This window comes from Pogoniulus pusillus, chromosome 1, assembly GCF_015220805.1.
Source record: "Pogoniulus pusillus isolate bPogPus1 chromosome 1, bPogPus1.pri, whole genome shotgun sequence".
Lineage (NCBI taxonomy): Eukaryota > Metazoa > Chordata > Aves > Piciformes > Lybiidae > Pogoniulus > Pogoniulus pusillus.
The window spans coordinates 38,923,476-38,939,976 of NC_087264.1; the positions used below are offsets into that span (position 1 = coordinate 38,923,476).

At 40.4% G+C, this 16,501-nt stretch overlaps 1 protein-coding gene across 3 annotated transcripts in view; it reads right to left on the reverse strand.

Moving 5' to 3' along the window:
* The window catches only part of RALGAPA1 (Ral GTPase activating protein catalytic subunit alpha 1), a 145,074-nt gene that overhangs the window by 42,721 nt on the left and 85,852 nt on the right, over positions 1-16,501 (reverse strand). For all 3 annotated transcript variants that reach the window (XM_064148946.1, XM_064148965.1, XM_064148955.1), the window contains 4 exons: positions 10,859-11,726; positions 9,291-9,362; positions 8,278-8,401; positions 6,072-6,227 (listed from right to left, as the gene is read on the reverse strand). In XM_064148946.1, the coding sequence (XP_064005016.1) occupies positions 6,072-6,227; positions 8,278-8,401; positions 9,291-9,362; positions 10,859-11,726 (1,220 nt within the window). The remainder of the gene's footprint in view (positions 1-6,071; positions 6,228-8,277; positions 8,402-9,290; positions 9,363-10,858; positions 11,727-16,501) is intronic.

The following is a 16,501-nucleotide window of genomic DNA, read 5'->3' on the forward strand; positions in this document are numbered from 1 at the left end:
GGTTGAAGCTATATTTTACAGTGTGGCACACATTTACAAGAATATCTACACAATATATACAGATCTTTATGTCTATATACAATTATATACAAGTTAAAAGTTGCTGATAGAATCTTTATATTTGGAGAGCAAGTAATTTTGCTTCTTTTCCAACAGTTGATCATTGCTTCTTTTGGATGTTCTCACCTTGCTCAACAAGTAAAGCTTACGATAAAGACTAAATGGTAACTTGGGCCATCAACAACATATGAATCATGGAAGAGATCCAATACCTACAACTGTCTTGAAAAGCTTTCCAAGGTCTGCTAGGTCTTGAATAAATCTTTTAGAAAGAATTGCAGGTTTTCTTCACTTTTCAGTTCCCTACTTAGGGACCTTGAAATTGAGCAGTGCTCCACAACAAAGCTCTCCTGCAAGCATGGCAGACATTTGTAATTATTACATCTCAAGAGATCCACAGCTTGATCTCTTTCAACTTTAATCTGGATTCTTTATGTCCTTGGAATTGGAAGCATCACAGAATTAAAAGTCCTGGACACAAGTGGGATAAAGATACTTACCCAACTCTGCTAACTGAAACCTAAAGGACAGACAACTGAATGGTTTCCCAATAAGGTGTGGTCCCAGTGTTACCTAACAGAATCAGATTTGGTGCACACAGAACGTACATGTGCAGAGTCTGAAGCCTGTGTCAAGAGCTACTCAAAACTCACCACCAGCTATGCAAGCTAATACCTACTCACACCGAGTTCCTGACCTTGCCATTCTAAATGTACAAGTCACAGAATGAACAGAAGAATCCAGAAAGAGGACGAAATTAAAGACGATCTCAGGCTATGGGCACATGTGACAGGCGTAACGGTTGTGCTATCCATGGTGATCCAGAAAGGTGGCAATGAGAAAGAGATTAAGAGCTTTGTTTTAGCCATTTTAAACTTGAGCTGTCAGGGTGACAGCCCCGAGGAGATGTCAGAGACAAACAGATTTTTTTTAGGCTCGCTTTGAAACTCTACTCCATTAAAACAAATATATAAAAATGAGTGACCGTTAGATTACCTGAAATCTCAAATTTAACTCAAAATACTTTAAAATATTCTTACTCTATAGCCATCATCATGTGTCAGCTCTCCTAATACATTTATGTTAACTGAATACAAAAGAAACGTGAAATAAATATAACCAGGAGGGATGATCAAATCTAATTTTGATACATTAGTGTCATATGCTGTACATGTTACAATAGCAGCCAGACTTAATACTAAGCTGCAGGCTATACTGAAATTTCCAAATGGCAGATTGTTCTAAGTGATACCAAGTATAATTGAAGTAATAAACGATAGAAAAAGCAAAGCACACTGTCAGGAAGAATTTAAGTATTTACTTTTTAAAATTAAATGAGTTAGGTTTGGAAAGGCAAGACAAGTGAAATAATGCAGGGCTCAATTTACAGAAAATTCCTTTTATTTATCTGTTGCATTAACCCTTGAACTCTTGCCAAAATTACTGTAATTTCTAATACTCACTTACCTAAAGGAGGGGAGGGAAGGCCATTATATTTTTTTTTATAAAGGCTAGCCCAAACTTTTTTCTTCTTCAAAAATGAAACTGTTCATTATAAAAGAACAGTAGGAGCAGAAACATTTGATGTAATGGCTCACTGCAGCTACTTCTGCCCATTCAATGTAAGCAGCACTGCTGTCTACAGCATATGCACCCTCTAGCTGGATTTTTCCCAAAACTTTCTTTCAACAACTGTGGTGTCTTTGGCAGGTTCTTTAAAAAGCAGCATGTCTATTTAATCCAAACTAAAAAAAAAGTGCACTAATAATCACAGAACCATTCAGGTTGGAAAAGACCCCTGGGATCATCAGGTGCAATCCCTGACCCTACTCTACAATGTTCACTCCCAAACTGTATCGCCAGGCACCACATCTAAAGGACCTTTAAACATATCCAGGGATGGTGACTCGACCACCTCCTTGGGCCGCCTATTCTAATGTCTGACCACTCATTCTGTGACAGTCCCAGCTCCTTCAGTCTCTCAAGATTCATCCTCTAGGCCCTTCACCACCTTCACTGCCCTCCTCTGCACTAGCTCCAACATCTTTCCTGTGCTGAGGTGCCCAAAACTGGACACAATACTTGAGCTGTGGCCTCACCAGCACTGAGTACAAGACATTTATACCTGTATGCCTTCAAGTTCTCAAACAATGTTAATATCACAATAAAAAGCCCCTAGCTACAAATACTGGCAGCTATAAATCTTCTATGTTGTTAGGATGATGCCACATATAATCTCAAATCATGTAATACACCCAAAACTCAAGATGAATTACTACTCCAATCATTAGAACAATTACTACTTTTTATTTACTTATCTTGTGCATAATATTCTCGCCTACAATGCGTTCACTCCTTTATCAGGCTGAGGAAGGAGGAACTAGACAGTTAATACGCTGTAAAAGCACATACATGACCTTACTCACTCTGTGAACTGTCTTCACAGTTCCATTTAATGCTGACTGACACTTCTCTTTGCAAGACTGTTCTTGTAAGGGTAGCATAAATACTTTATGCTCTAACTTCAAATTAAAATGGATTGCAATATCAATGATACATCTTTAAATTACTATTTGCAAATTAAATACCTGTTTTATATATTAACTTCTATGTTAAGTTTCTTTACATCCTCAGAAGATTTTAATCTGTTTTCCTTGAATTTATGTATTTTCTTGATCTTGTTTGAGCCTTCAGAAACAAATGGTTGAGAGGCACGCATGACACTTCAAAGTCTTATTTACTACTCTTTAAGACTGATGGAAAATAAGTTTTAAATTGGCTTAGCCTCTGAAACAGCAGAATCTTGGTCTTACAGTGGCTCGACTGGCAGGAAGAAGTTTTGTTTTAATTTAATTTAAATTCCATTTCTAAGATGGACCTATCATGCACCTCTAGGCACATTTACAATATAAAAACCAGCAGCAGTTCTACACCAACTACTTTAAGTTTGCTTGTGTTTTCTCCCACTGAATGTAATAGACAAAGACGCCAGGTAAAGGACCTGTACAAAAGCTAAAGACAGAGAGAGAAACTCAGGTTTCTCTGGAGGTCACAAGCTATACATACACTCAGAAAAATTACAATTGTTAGCACATAGGGCTCTCAAATGGTTTAAAGGGCCCCTCAGTGTGTGAGATGGATGGCATCTCATAAAGCGTGCTCCTTCTGCTGATGCGTTGAGTTGCAGGACTAGTAAAAGAATTAAGCCTGTTTTCCTACTCAAGTCCTCTGATACCCCTGGTCTGTCCTCAAGATGCAAACTTCACTTGATGCTCTTTTCAAGTTTGAGATGACTTTCACAGCACATCTCTGGGGCTGGTTCCGTGATGCCTAATGCCACTTCCTATGCAGTCTTTACCTTTTGAGTAGAAGCACTAAGAGTCTCCTTTACTTGTCCTCATTAAACACACATGCAATGAACACATTTGAAACATATCTCTATTAAATTTGATTGAGATGGGCCAGAAGGTGTTAGGAAATGGAGAAGAGACAAAGGTAGGCTCAAAAGTCTCCATTCATGGGGAAACTGCTGTTGAAGAACAAAAACCACACACTAAGAGAGAACAGGAAAGAAAGACACATTAAATAAAGTTGTTTGATTGAACAGCCCATCAGTAGCTAAGTTACAAATATATTCCCAATCTTTCAATTCTACATAACCACACAAATTTCAAGTATTCCAAATTACTGAAGAGTGAGACTGTTGATAAAGGGGAGAGAAACAGGTGTGGGGCAAGCTGGTGTTGTTAAAAAGTCCAACTGATACCATTTTCACAAGCTAAATCATAGGAGGCCTGGTCCAGCACTGAACGTGGGTTCAAGGTGCTCCTTGCCTACAGGTGGATTCAAGGTGCTCCTGGAAATGGACATAAGATCTTGCCTGTGTGTTTTGCTTAAGTACACAGCATTTGAAATTTATTTATTATTTAATTAATTCTCACTGTGTTACACCTTCCCTCTTGTCAACACTTTTTAATGCTCCAATTCAAACACTATAAACACACAATGTAACAGTAATTTCAAGTTGTGTTAAAAAAAAGTTTCTGTTTTAAAAACACAGAAGCCAGTCAGCTTAGAAAAAGAGCTATACACACACTGCTCTACACTACAACCATAACAACAATCTGATTTTAAAATTAGTTATTTTTTGCTTTTAAGCTACTTCTATAAATCATTTAACAACTTAAGTATACTCTGGTTCTATTTCATAGAATCATAGAATCAACCAGGTTGGAAGAGACCTCCAAGATCATCCAGTCCAACCTATCCCCCAGCCCTATCCAGTCAACTAGACCATGGCACCAAGTGCCTCAGCCAGGCTTTTCTTGAAGACCTCCAGGGACGGTGCCTCCACCACCTCCCTGGGCAGCCCATTCCAATGCCAATCACTCTCTCTGTGAAGAACTTCCTCCTAACATCCAGCCTATACCTGCCCTGACACAACTTGAGACTGTGTCCCCTTGTTCTGTTGCTGGTTGCCTAGGAGAAGAGACCAAACCCCCACCTGGCTATAATGTCCCTTCAGGTAGTTGTAGACAGCAATGAGGTCACCCCTGAGCCTCCTCTTCTCCAAGCTAAACAACCCCAGCTCCCTCAGCCTCTCCTCATAGGGTTTGTGTTCCAGGCCCCTCACCAGCTTTGTTGCCCTTCTCTGGACACCTTCCAGCACTTCAACATCTCTCCTGAATTGACGGGCCCAGAACTGGACACAGTACTCAAGGTGTGGCCTGACCAGTGCTGAGTACAGGGGAAGAATAACCTCCCTTGTCCTACTGGCCACACCGTTCCTGATGCAGGCCAGGATGCCATTGGCTCTCTTGGCCACCTGGGCACACTGCTGGCTCATCTCCAGCCTACTATCTATGAGTATCCCCCAGGGTCCCTTTCCTCCTGGCTGCTCTCCAGCCGCTCTGTCCCCAGCCTGTAGCGCTGCCTGGGGTTGTTGTGGCCAAAGTGCAGAACCCTGCACTTGGCCTTGTTAAATTTCATCCCATTGCCCTCTGCCCACCTAATCCAGCCTGTCAAGGTCCCTCTGCAGGGCTCTCTTTAGTTCAAGAAATAAAGCACAGAAAGGACCCAGCATCATAGGCATACAGGAAAAACCTTTTTTTTGCTATTAAAAAAATGCAAACAAACCAGTGCAAGATGCAACAGTGAGAAGTCAGAACTCACAGCCAGTCTATAATAATAACAATAACATTTTTTTCTTCAAGTTGAACACAAAGAACAAAAACGTCATTAATAATTGAAGCTTGCCAGAGGCATGGCTATTTCTCTCTTTACTAACTGTCTACCATCTAATCTAATTACAAGTATTAAACTCCATGCTGAGGTCAACCAGCTTCAGTTCCTCCAATATTACACTTCAACCACTTCTCATTAACGTGCCTCCTGAATGGATTAGCACATCTGAAGATGTATGTAGGCAAGACAGGGGACAGTCTAATGATAGCTAACTGCTCATTTATAATAGGACACACGTTTGAGACAGCAACTTGTTATCACTAACATGGAATTTATTAAATTGTAAAGAAAAAATACCAATACAGAAAAACTTTTTTTTTAAATGTGGCTTTGATCAGATCACTGTTGAGCATTTGGGCCTGCACAAAGACAAAACATACTATAGATAATAAACATTGCTGAAATTTTAATTATCTTTTTTAAGGGAAAATTAAGTTAACAGGAAGTGTGTGACCCTTAAGTGAATAAAAAGTCATCTTAGGTAAGCACTCAGTGCGTTTATTAATTGGCACTTAAAGTTTCAAAGTACTAAAATATCACTCAGACAGAACACTTTTCTCCTACACAAACCATGACCTCCCTCACCACTCTACAGATGATACTGCCAACATTTGCAACGGTAGCAAAAACCACCAGCATGGTGCAATTAGAGATCTGTGGAGAATAATTTCTATGGCTTAACATGCTTCAGTAAAAGCCCAACTATTAGCAGGCAAAAGTCTTACAATATTTGGGTTTTCCTAGAAAAAATATTCAGAAAGACCTACCTTTTTTGTTAGAGAGTCATCTGAATCAGAAGGCATTCTTGTTGACACATGGAACATTACTTCTACTGTCGAGGTAGCAAAGTATGGAGTGGTTAGCCCAGTGCTTTTGTTTTTTTGTAGTCCTCCCATAAATCCACAATGGTTTGTGAGATTTACCTAGAAATAAAGACCAGGTAAAAATTAAGAGAAAAAAAGCCTAATTGTCAGATGATAAATATATTCTTTACAGTTTGTGTAATTGTGATTGAACTTTTAGAAGTCAAGGGCCCTTTTCACATCTTTTAAGAGCTCAGACCTGCTGACAAGAATGAAAACAGCTGCAGTAGCATTCTATATTCCATGGTCGGCACAGATGCTGCTGGAAAGACAAGGTCAGAGAAAAGGAAAGGTTGTGAGAGTATTTACTGCATCATTTCCTGATCATTTTACTGTAGCCACTTAAATGCACTTCTAATTTTTTTATAAATGATCTGAGCTCCGAAGAAACCCTGAATGAAAGCCAGACAATTTTGAACTGTCTCGTTGCCTTCTTGAGAAATTTTCATTCTGTAACTTAAAAAAATAAATCCCAGGAAGCTAACTAAAGATTTGAAAACACTAATGTGATTTGGGTTTTGTTCTGAGCAATCAGGCATGTGGGAAATAAGCATCTATGTTTGCGACAGTCAGCAGACTTCTAGCAGTTTTCCTCTATTCCTGTAGAAAACTCAGAGCCATTATCCACACTCATAATCTAATAGTGCTCTTATATACCTAAAGAGTAAGAAAAGGAACAAGTAAGGTGGACACTCCTGATGAATACAAGACACAACAGAACAGGAAAGCTGCAGTTTCTTATGCAGCCAGCCAGGAGCAGTAGCAATTCCTGTACCTCTCCGTGACAGTGCCAAGCTGAAACTATACAGTGGAAGTTAATCCTATGTGGTCAGAAGAAAGGATACAAAAACTGATGTCCTAGTAACAGTATATGGTGGAAGGTCCAAATTACACCTAAAACACATATCCAAGACATGTCCTAAACACCTACCTGAATACTCACCTTGTCATCCCAAGTGGAAGAAGCAGAAGCGCAGACAAAAGCCTTGGCGCCTCTCAGTCTATCATAGAGACACCATATTTAGCCTTGTTTTGCACCCTGCATGTGCATCTCCCTTTTTTTGGAGAAATCACCCAGGATTGGTTCTAGGGAGGTTTTTATCTGTTGCTGTTGGTCAAAGATGCTCATCAAAATGCTTAAAAACTTAGTCAACTTGTTTGTTTGCTGCTGCTGCCTTTGTTTTGTCCACTACCTGTTTGCCTTGTGTACCTTTGCACCACGCACAGCAGGGGACTTGCCTACCCCAAGAAAGGAAGACCTGACTCTGCCTGTCTTCTGCACTGAGCCAAGGGACTGAAATGGCTTGCCCTGTGCTGCGATATAGCTGCCCACCTGAGCTCAGCCAAGCCTGAGCCCATTTAACTCCAGCCGAGTCTAGGCAACAGCCTAGGTGATGGCCTAGCAACGAGCTGCGACATCAGGACCTGCCAGCTCTCTGCTCCAGCCCACTCCTTTGCTATACACAGTATCAGATCAGACTGCTCCAGCCCATAAACCTGGATCCTGCTTCACCCAGGTGGCTGACCATGCCAGTGACCTCCTGAGAGCCACAAAGGATTTGCCTCACATCCATGGATCATCTCAGACAATGTGCTCAATTCGAGCTACACAAGCAGCATACACCACTCCCTCACCATCGTCACATGGGAAGGCCATCACGTGGCTGGGACTATATTTTTCCTCGTTTATGCTTTTACATATACTTTTGGATTACAAATATTGAGACTCTGACCAGTGAGTAAACTAACTCTCTTTTCTGAAAAAGACTGGATGAGGCACTTCATGCCATGGTCTAGTTGACTGGATAGGGCTGGGTGATAGGTTGGACTGGATGATCTTGGAGGTCTCTTCCAACTTGATTGATTCTATGATTCTACAATTCATCCTTCATGTATTTATAAACATTAATGAAGTCAGTCCCCTGTCTTCTCTAAATTAATGAGACTCAGCTCCTGCAGCCTTTCCTCCTAAGGGAGATGTTCTACAACCTACTTTCAAACCACTTCAGTAATTCTGAGTAACGCAAAGGAGTCAAATACTTACAGCACCTAAAGGGATCTGTAACTTTCTCTGTAAACAAACTTAGGATAAAAACATTTTAATGAATACCTCCCAGCCAAGACCAGCTACAAAATCCTCATAGGCTTGACTTCCTCCAGTATTTGTAAGGATGGAGTGTTTATCTTCTTGCCCTTCAGCAACATAAAACACTGCAATCTTGTGTGTCTCTCGGCTGTAAAACAGAGGACAGTCGCTGCAAGACAGTGTCTTTACTAATACAAAACCAAACTACGCAAGCAGTACCTACAGACCACATCTTTAAAAGATCAAAAAAGACAGGGGAAGCAAATAACAACTCCATGACTTCTTTCTGAATACCCTTTATGTTTCCATATTCCCATTCTGGTCTTTTTTAGTCTGGTTTTCTCTAAAGTTTTAGTACACAGAAGCAGAATTTAACCCATTTCAGCACTTCTGAGATGCAGGATGGTGCTGACAGTACCAGCAGCTACTGGAGTAGCTGAAATGAGCAAAACCTGTAACAGGCATTTTCAACACTGCACAGCCATTAACAATGGTGCCTTGCCACTGCTGTGGCAAATGAAGCTGCTGCAAATGTATCAAAAGTCTAAATATTCTAGCAATGTCTTCTGTTCACAGCTTGCTGTTAGACACTGGAACAACTGAAGACAGTTTCTCACACTTCTAAAACCTCCAATGGATTTCATTTCAACTTTTACAAAAACAAAGTTTTAAATTCTCCAGCTAAAATTTCATGTCAAATGGCACTGGAAAACGGCTAAACAATTAGCTGAATCTTAAAATGGGAGTTCTTTAATACATCAAAGTTTTGAAACTATCCCATGTTATGAATACAAATAAAATTCTAAGTTACTTTGAAGTCTGCTCTATCTCGTTATATTCCACTTGTAGTGTTCCACTCTGCAAATAACACCAATGTAACTTCAATAACACCAATAATTACTGTACAGTGCAAAATGCATGAATAATTTACAAAACTATTAAAAAAATTAGTTCAACTCCCACATCTATGCAATTAGAGCCATTTAAGCACAAGCACACTTAAAATGAGTAAGTAGGCAGCCATTAAAAGAATTTACCATTGTCTTGAGTCCAAATTTCTGAGTTCTCGAAGCAACTTCTCATTTTTCTTCAGGAGATGAAAGCTCCTTCTAAAAAAGAAGTTTGTAACTTTTTTATCACCTCTTCACTGACAGACACAAAACACTCCAAGAATGGTACAAGAACATTCTCAGGTCCATGCAAGAACAGTCAGCAAATGTTTTAACATTTTTTAATAGTCCTTTCTTATCTAAAATATTACAATCCCTTTTTAAAGGAGAAGTTTTGAGTTAGTTATTTATTTAAACTCCAGAAAATCTCCTGTATCCTTCATAGCCCTGAAGTGTACAACTTTCACTTCTTTCCACTGCTTTTTGTCAGCCTGCTGTGATCCACCTGCAATAAATCTCTCCTCTATGGAAGAACAGACAGTACTCCCTTTGACACATACATAAGTGCACTTGACTTTGCCACAATATATATGCTTAGAGGCAAAACATATGCCCATAACCTGCTGTCCTAGGGAGTCACTGCATTAAAGACAGAGCTTTTGCTATTCCGAATTGCAGACAAGAACAGAACATTCCTCACTAGTCACCCAGACAGCTGTAACAATTTAAAAGCCAAACCAAAAACAATATGTTTGAGCAAGAAAGGCACTTTTCATTTTTTTCAAACTGGTCTTAAGATGTTTCCCACAAAGCACAGTGGAAATTTAAGAACAGTGCTGCTCAAAGTTACACTGCCTTTGAGGAATTAAAGACTAAAATAAGAAGGGTTATAAATTTTGTCTGACTCCAGTGATATCTCAGTGACAGATTATTTTTGTTTTACAGAACATCCATTTCTCTTCGTAGTTAAAATATTTCTATGTCTCCAACGAGGAACTCGACAGCTATGGCAAAAGACCACCTCAAAAAGACCCTTCAATTCTAGAATGCTAATACTTGTACTTACTCATGTGTAGACAGACACCTAACTACACCCACACAAAAATGATAATGTAAACAGAGACATTACTTTTGTAACTTAACATTGCTTGTCTCCTGTTGTTCTAAACAGCAACCAAACACTGCCAATGTTGAAACAGACAGTAAGGAACACATCTTTCTCATTAACTGACACAGATGCAATGCTTTGAGGCTGCATGCAAGCATGCTTTTAGCCAGCAAAGCAGCAGAACACAGTTCAGCGACAGTATAGTTGAGAATATGACACTTTGGGAGTCTTATCCTGGTACAGAGAAGTAATGATTTTTGCAGAAACTTACATGGGAAGCAAAGAAAGCAGAAAAGCTGCCTTCTTTAGCACCCCTTAGCACAGTTGTTTAAAGGATTACTAGAAAATTGACCTTCTTCAACACTTTTCTAATGAATGAATATAAAGAGCAGTAAGGATGACAGGTTTCCTCCCTTTTGTCTCTCTAAATGACAGGTTGAAATGCAGAAGAAAACTGACATTTCCTCTTAGCTGCACATTTCTGCTCATCTTTTGTTGGCTGGCCTGGAGTATTTTTGGCATAACTCACTCTATGATCAATTATTATTACCTGGCAAGACCAGCACAATAAAAGAAAGCTGTTAAATTGCAAGTCTTTTCTTTTTACCTTTTATCCCAAGAATTCATTCCCAGTATACTGAGAAGTAATCTGCAGTAGTAAAACGCTGACTGAGGCTTTTGTGAGATTGGCTCATCCTGTTCCATAGCCCTCATATTTAAATCATTGAAATGCTTTTCAACAAACTCCCTCTCTTCCGTGTGCTGCTTCAGAATTGCATTGATGACATCATTCTCCTGCTTCTCAGAAATGCAAACTGGCTGAGGAGCAGGAATGTTGAGGGAGACACCAGTTCTCTGTAAGCATTCAGGGCTTGTAACACCTAAATACTGCAGGAGCTCATCAAGGGCATCTTCTTCTTCCCTAATCGTATCCCATGTTGGTACAGTGTCTCTAAATTTCCTTTTTACTTGGAGTGTAATTCCATCCCTTGCAGATACATCCTCAGACACATGCTCAAAAGATGAAAGAGTATCTTCGGGTTTATCTTGCTGAGATAATGAAAGTGCAAAGGAGGTTTGTTGTGAAGATCCACATAAAGACGATGGCCCATACAAAATGGCTGAGTCCCATGAGTATTTGCCAGACAGATCACGCACTATGATTCTTACATTTGAATTAGCAGATGCAAGTCCAGCAGACAGTCCTCCCCCAGGCATATCATCTTCTGCCTGGATTTGTATGCAGGACACCAGGGAAGAATTGTTTAACACAAAGAACTGAAGGTTTGGGTTCTCAAAAAGTTCAGGAGAAAGTTCAGGACTCTCACTGTATGGATTATCATTGTTTTCACACACCTGACTGGTTAGCATGGCTGGACCTCCACTCATAGGATAGTGGCCTAAGTGGTTGACTAGGTGTGTTATCACAGTCCGAGCAGCAACAGAAATTAATCCTTGTTGCATGTGAGTTTTCACTGTAAGAGAAAGAACATTGCCTTTTTGAGTTCAGAAAACAACACTCAGGTTTATGTAGTAATTTTGGTCTCTTCTGAGTTTTAAACAGATGACAATCATGGCAAGGTTAGGAAAAGACACACATTTTGATGAATGCTGGTCTCATAGATGAACACTATGAAAAATTCTGAAGACAGTTAAAGAAGAATCTTCATTATTTTACAGATTACCACACCTCCTTCACCACACCTTTGTAATCAGCCCAGGTTTTCTAAAATACGAAACTTCTCAATCTACTGAAAACAAATCTTAAATAGCTCGTGAGGTACCGATCATAACTGTGTTGCAAGAAGTCCATTTCCAACTGAAATGGATTTCTGTATTTCCCCACATCATTACATTGTGAAAAACAAAGGAACATAGACGCACAAAACCTCTAATCCATCTTAATTTCCCCGGGGAGCATATAGCTGTAAATTAGGTTGAGAGTGATAGTGGATGATTTTAAAGTACTAAATCAAAGACAGGGCTGTCTATGCTGAACACAATCTAACAGTAGCAATTTTTTTTACAAAAAGGGAAATCTCATGCCCCAGCTGCATTTTAGGAAGTTTCAGGTTGGAAAAACTTAAGGGGGAGGAAGAGACTTTAATTGTGGCTATCTTAAATTAAATCTGTCTTGTGAGATGCACTGGTATTTCAACATAATTTTGCCACCTCCTCCTTTGTTGTATACCTTCCACTTGCAGACTATGTTATCCAAGTACAGAAAAGGAGTTTCTTATTGTTTGTAACCCCACCTTGCCAGCCTAGTACTTTGTTGTTACTGGAATCTTCTATCAAATCCACCGTTACCTAAGAACAGAGCTGGTCAAAAGGACTCTGTCAGGCAGCTAAGACTCAATTGGCTCAGGGTACCCCCACTGAAGAACTATTGCTCTGTAGAAGACAACAGGTAGAAGAGAAAATCAGCTTAATAGGACAAAGGATCTATTTCTGCAGGCTGCCTCTCATGACAGGACCTGGATGCCCTGAATTTGAGATTTATAAGGGGAAGATAAATCAAGGATAACATCATATATTTTTAAACACATTAAATATTAAACAAACTATTACAAGCACTTCCCCACCTTTTTTATCATCAGAAGTCCATCACACTAGAATGGTCTGAACCATGCTATTTTCTCATTTTGTATTTGCTCATAAAATGCAACCTCTTGGGTGTGTGACTATGGTATAAATTAACTAACCTCCCTTTCCAATGTGTATTTATACACAATAAAAATGAGTGCTTTATAAAGACATTTCTTTTTGCAGTTTGAGATTAAGACGTCTTAATTGGTTTAACTGGAAAATAAAGGCACATTTGTAATGCATACTGATTTCTCATGACAAATCTTTAGTTTCTGGAGCACTGGATGCATTCTGCATCTGGAAAAGTAAACTATTAGTAAATATATAGGTTTTTTTCCTACAAGGTTTAGCAAAGGCATGTAAGAGATGCTGGGGATTCTAGCTGTTCTCCATTTTTAGAGAGCACTATATCTGAACTGCATAAAAGGGAAACACTGAATCCTGTTAATAGCTGGCAAAATCAATTTTTACACTTTCTCAAGACAAACAATACAAATTTGATATTGTATTTTTGCTACCAATAACCTTCTTGAGGTTTAAGATTTACAAACACAAAAACATTCAGTGTTGAATTAAATGTCCAGATAGTGATAGCATACAAGGAAATTAAGTTACAGTGCCATCTGCTGAAATATAAGAAGGAACTGTAAGCAAGTTTATACAAGACAAAGTAAGTTGGATGCTTGAAGAATAATTTTTCAGTGCAGTACTGACCAGCACCTGGTTGCTGATGTGCAGAGGCTGGCTTATCTTTGTCAGGAGGTTTATACCAAGTGTTTAGCACTTGGCACTGCACAGGTGTGCTAGTTTGAAGCAAGCTGGAATGTTTTGGTAACAGAACTAGATAACGGGCAGTGAAATGAAAAACAATTGTGTCTACTTCTCTCACAGTCACGCTGAGAACTCTGGGAAGAAGAAGAAAACATTCTCCATTTTGTTTCTCACTCTTGCTTTTGCCTTAGACCTGGTCACATCTCATTAACCCTGCTCCTACTAACCTTGCTCCCTAACCTCTTGGCTGCACCTCTTTTCTTCCTGAGAACTGGGGTAAGGTTGAGAGGGGCCGGGGGGAGGTGTTGGGGTGGTTTAAAAGCCCCTCCTGGGGACTTAGGTTTCTGGGAGGGGAGTTGTGCTTTTATACTGTTTATCCTTTGTATATTTCTGTATATAATTGTATATAACTGTATATATTGTAAATAGCTGCTTGTAAATTCTGCTAGCTGTAAATAAATTGCTTCATCTATATTCCCAGGGTCCGTCTGAGTTAGCTGGGGCAAATTCAAAAGTGTGGGGGGGCGGGGTAACCCCCAAACCATCACATTTTTAATTGGCGCCCAACGTGGGGCTAGATATTTCAGTGAGTGGAAATTAGCTCTGGGAATTAAGATGAAGCTAATTAAGCAGCTTCTGAAGTGATTGCAACTGAGTCACAATTGCTTTTAGCTCCTAGACTGCCAGTTCTAAACTGGATGTTCAAGGGCAAAGGTTCATCACCACATCATGCCACAGATGCAACCTGGTCTAAATGGATGGCTTTGATAACCCAACGAGCACGAATGGGTAATCTTGACCGACCTGGTTTGATGGAGGTGATCACCAACTGGCCGGAAGGCACAGACTGTTCCAAACCTCCAGAGGAGAAAATAACTCGTGCTGAGGAAGCTCCTCCCTATGGTGATCTCTCTGATCAGGAAAAGAACTATGCTTTGTTCACAGATGGTTCCTGTCGTCTTGTTGGGAACAAGCGAATATGGAAGTCAGCGGTTTGGAGTCCAACCAGGAGAGTTACCGAAACGAAAGATGGCGAAGGAGAATCCAGTCAGTTCGCTGAGGTAAAAGCTGTTCAACTTGCTCTTGATGTGGCTGAACGTGAGAATTGGCCTATCCTTTACCTCTACACCGACTCGTGGATGGTAGCCAATGCTCTATGGGGTTGGCTGAAGGACTGGAAGAAGCATGGTTGGCAGAGGAAAGGAAAGCCTATTTGGTGTGCTGATCTATGGCAGGACATTGATGCACGGCTGGAGAAAACTCCAGTGAAGGTGCGGCACGTAGATGCACACATGCCTAAGAGCAGAGCAACTGAGGAACATCAACACAACCAGAAGGCAGACCAAGCTGCTAAGATTGCTCAAGTTGATACCAACTCTGATCTTGACATTGACCTTGATTGGAAACACCGAGGTGAGCTGTTCTTAGCTCGGTGGGCCCATGACTCATCTGGACATCAAGGCAGAGATGGAACATACCGATGGGCTCGCGATAGGTCAATTGACTTGTCCATGGACGCTATCACCCAAGTCATCTATGACTGTGACATTTGTGCTGCTATTAAGCAGGCTAAGCGAATCAAGCCCTTATGGTATGGGGATAGATGGTCAAAGTACAAGTATGGAGAAGCCTGGCAGATTGACTACATCACTTTACCTCGATCTCGTTCTGGCAAGCAGTATGTGCTAACGATGGTAGAAGCCAGCACTGGATGGTTGGAAACCTATCCAGTTCCACATGCAACTGCACGTAACACCATTGTTGGTTTGGAGAGACAGATCTTGTGGAGACATGGAACTCCAGAGAGAATTGAGTCAGACAATGGTACTCATTTCAAGAACAATCTTGTGAAAAACTGGGCCAAAGAGCATGGTATTGAATGGATCTATCACATACCCTACTATGCACCAGCTTCAGGGAAGATTGAGCGCTACAATGGTTTACTGAAAACCACCCTAAAAGCCATGGGGGGTGGAACTCTGAAAAACTGGGACAAACATTTAGCAGAAGCTACCTGGTTGGTAAATAGTAGAGGTTCAGTAAACAGAGCAGGACCTGCACAATCAGATTTGGTCCAAACAGTAGACGGTGATAAAGTTCCTGTTGTACATGAGAAGAATCTGTTAGGGAAAACTGTTTGGGTATTTTCTCCTTCGGGCGAAGGGAAACCTGTCCGAGGGGTGGTTTCTGCTGAAGGTCCTGGTCATACATACTGGGTAATGCAGGAGAATGGTGAAATCCAGTGTATTCCACAGAGAAATTTAACCTTAGCTGAGAGAGTTTAAATTCAAGCTGTTAGGAGTTTTCTGTTCTAGGTAACATCGGCGCCCAACACTGAGAGAATCTACGATAGAATCTACAGTACGTGAGCACGAACCCAACGTCACCTGAGAGTCCCTGTTCTGAGCTTTTGAATCACCTACATCTGATTGAAGTGTGAACTGAACTTGTATATATTGGTTTATTGTAAATATTGGTTTAGATTAGATTGGATAATTCTCAGCAATACTCTGAGCGAAGTAGACAGGGGTGGATTGTGCTAGTTTGAAGCAAGCTGGAATGTTTTGGTAACAGAACTAGATAACGGGCAGTGAAATGAAAAACAATTGTGTCTACTTCTCTCACAGTCACGCTGAGAACTCTGGGAAGAAGAAGAAAACATTCTCCATTTTGTTTCTCACTCTTGCTTTTGCCTTAGACCTGGTCACATCTCATTAACCCTGCTCCTACTAACCTTGCTCCCTAACCTCTTGGCTGCACCTCTTTTCTTCCTGAGAACTGGGGTAAGGTTGAGAGGGCCGGGGGAGGTGTTGGGGTGGTTTAAAAGCCCCTCCTGGGGACTTAGGTTTCTGGGAGGGGAGTTGTGCTTTTATACTGTTTATCCTTTGTA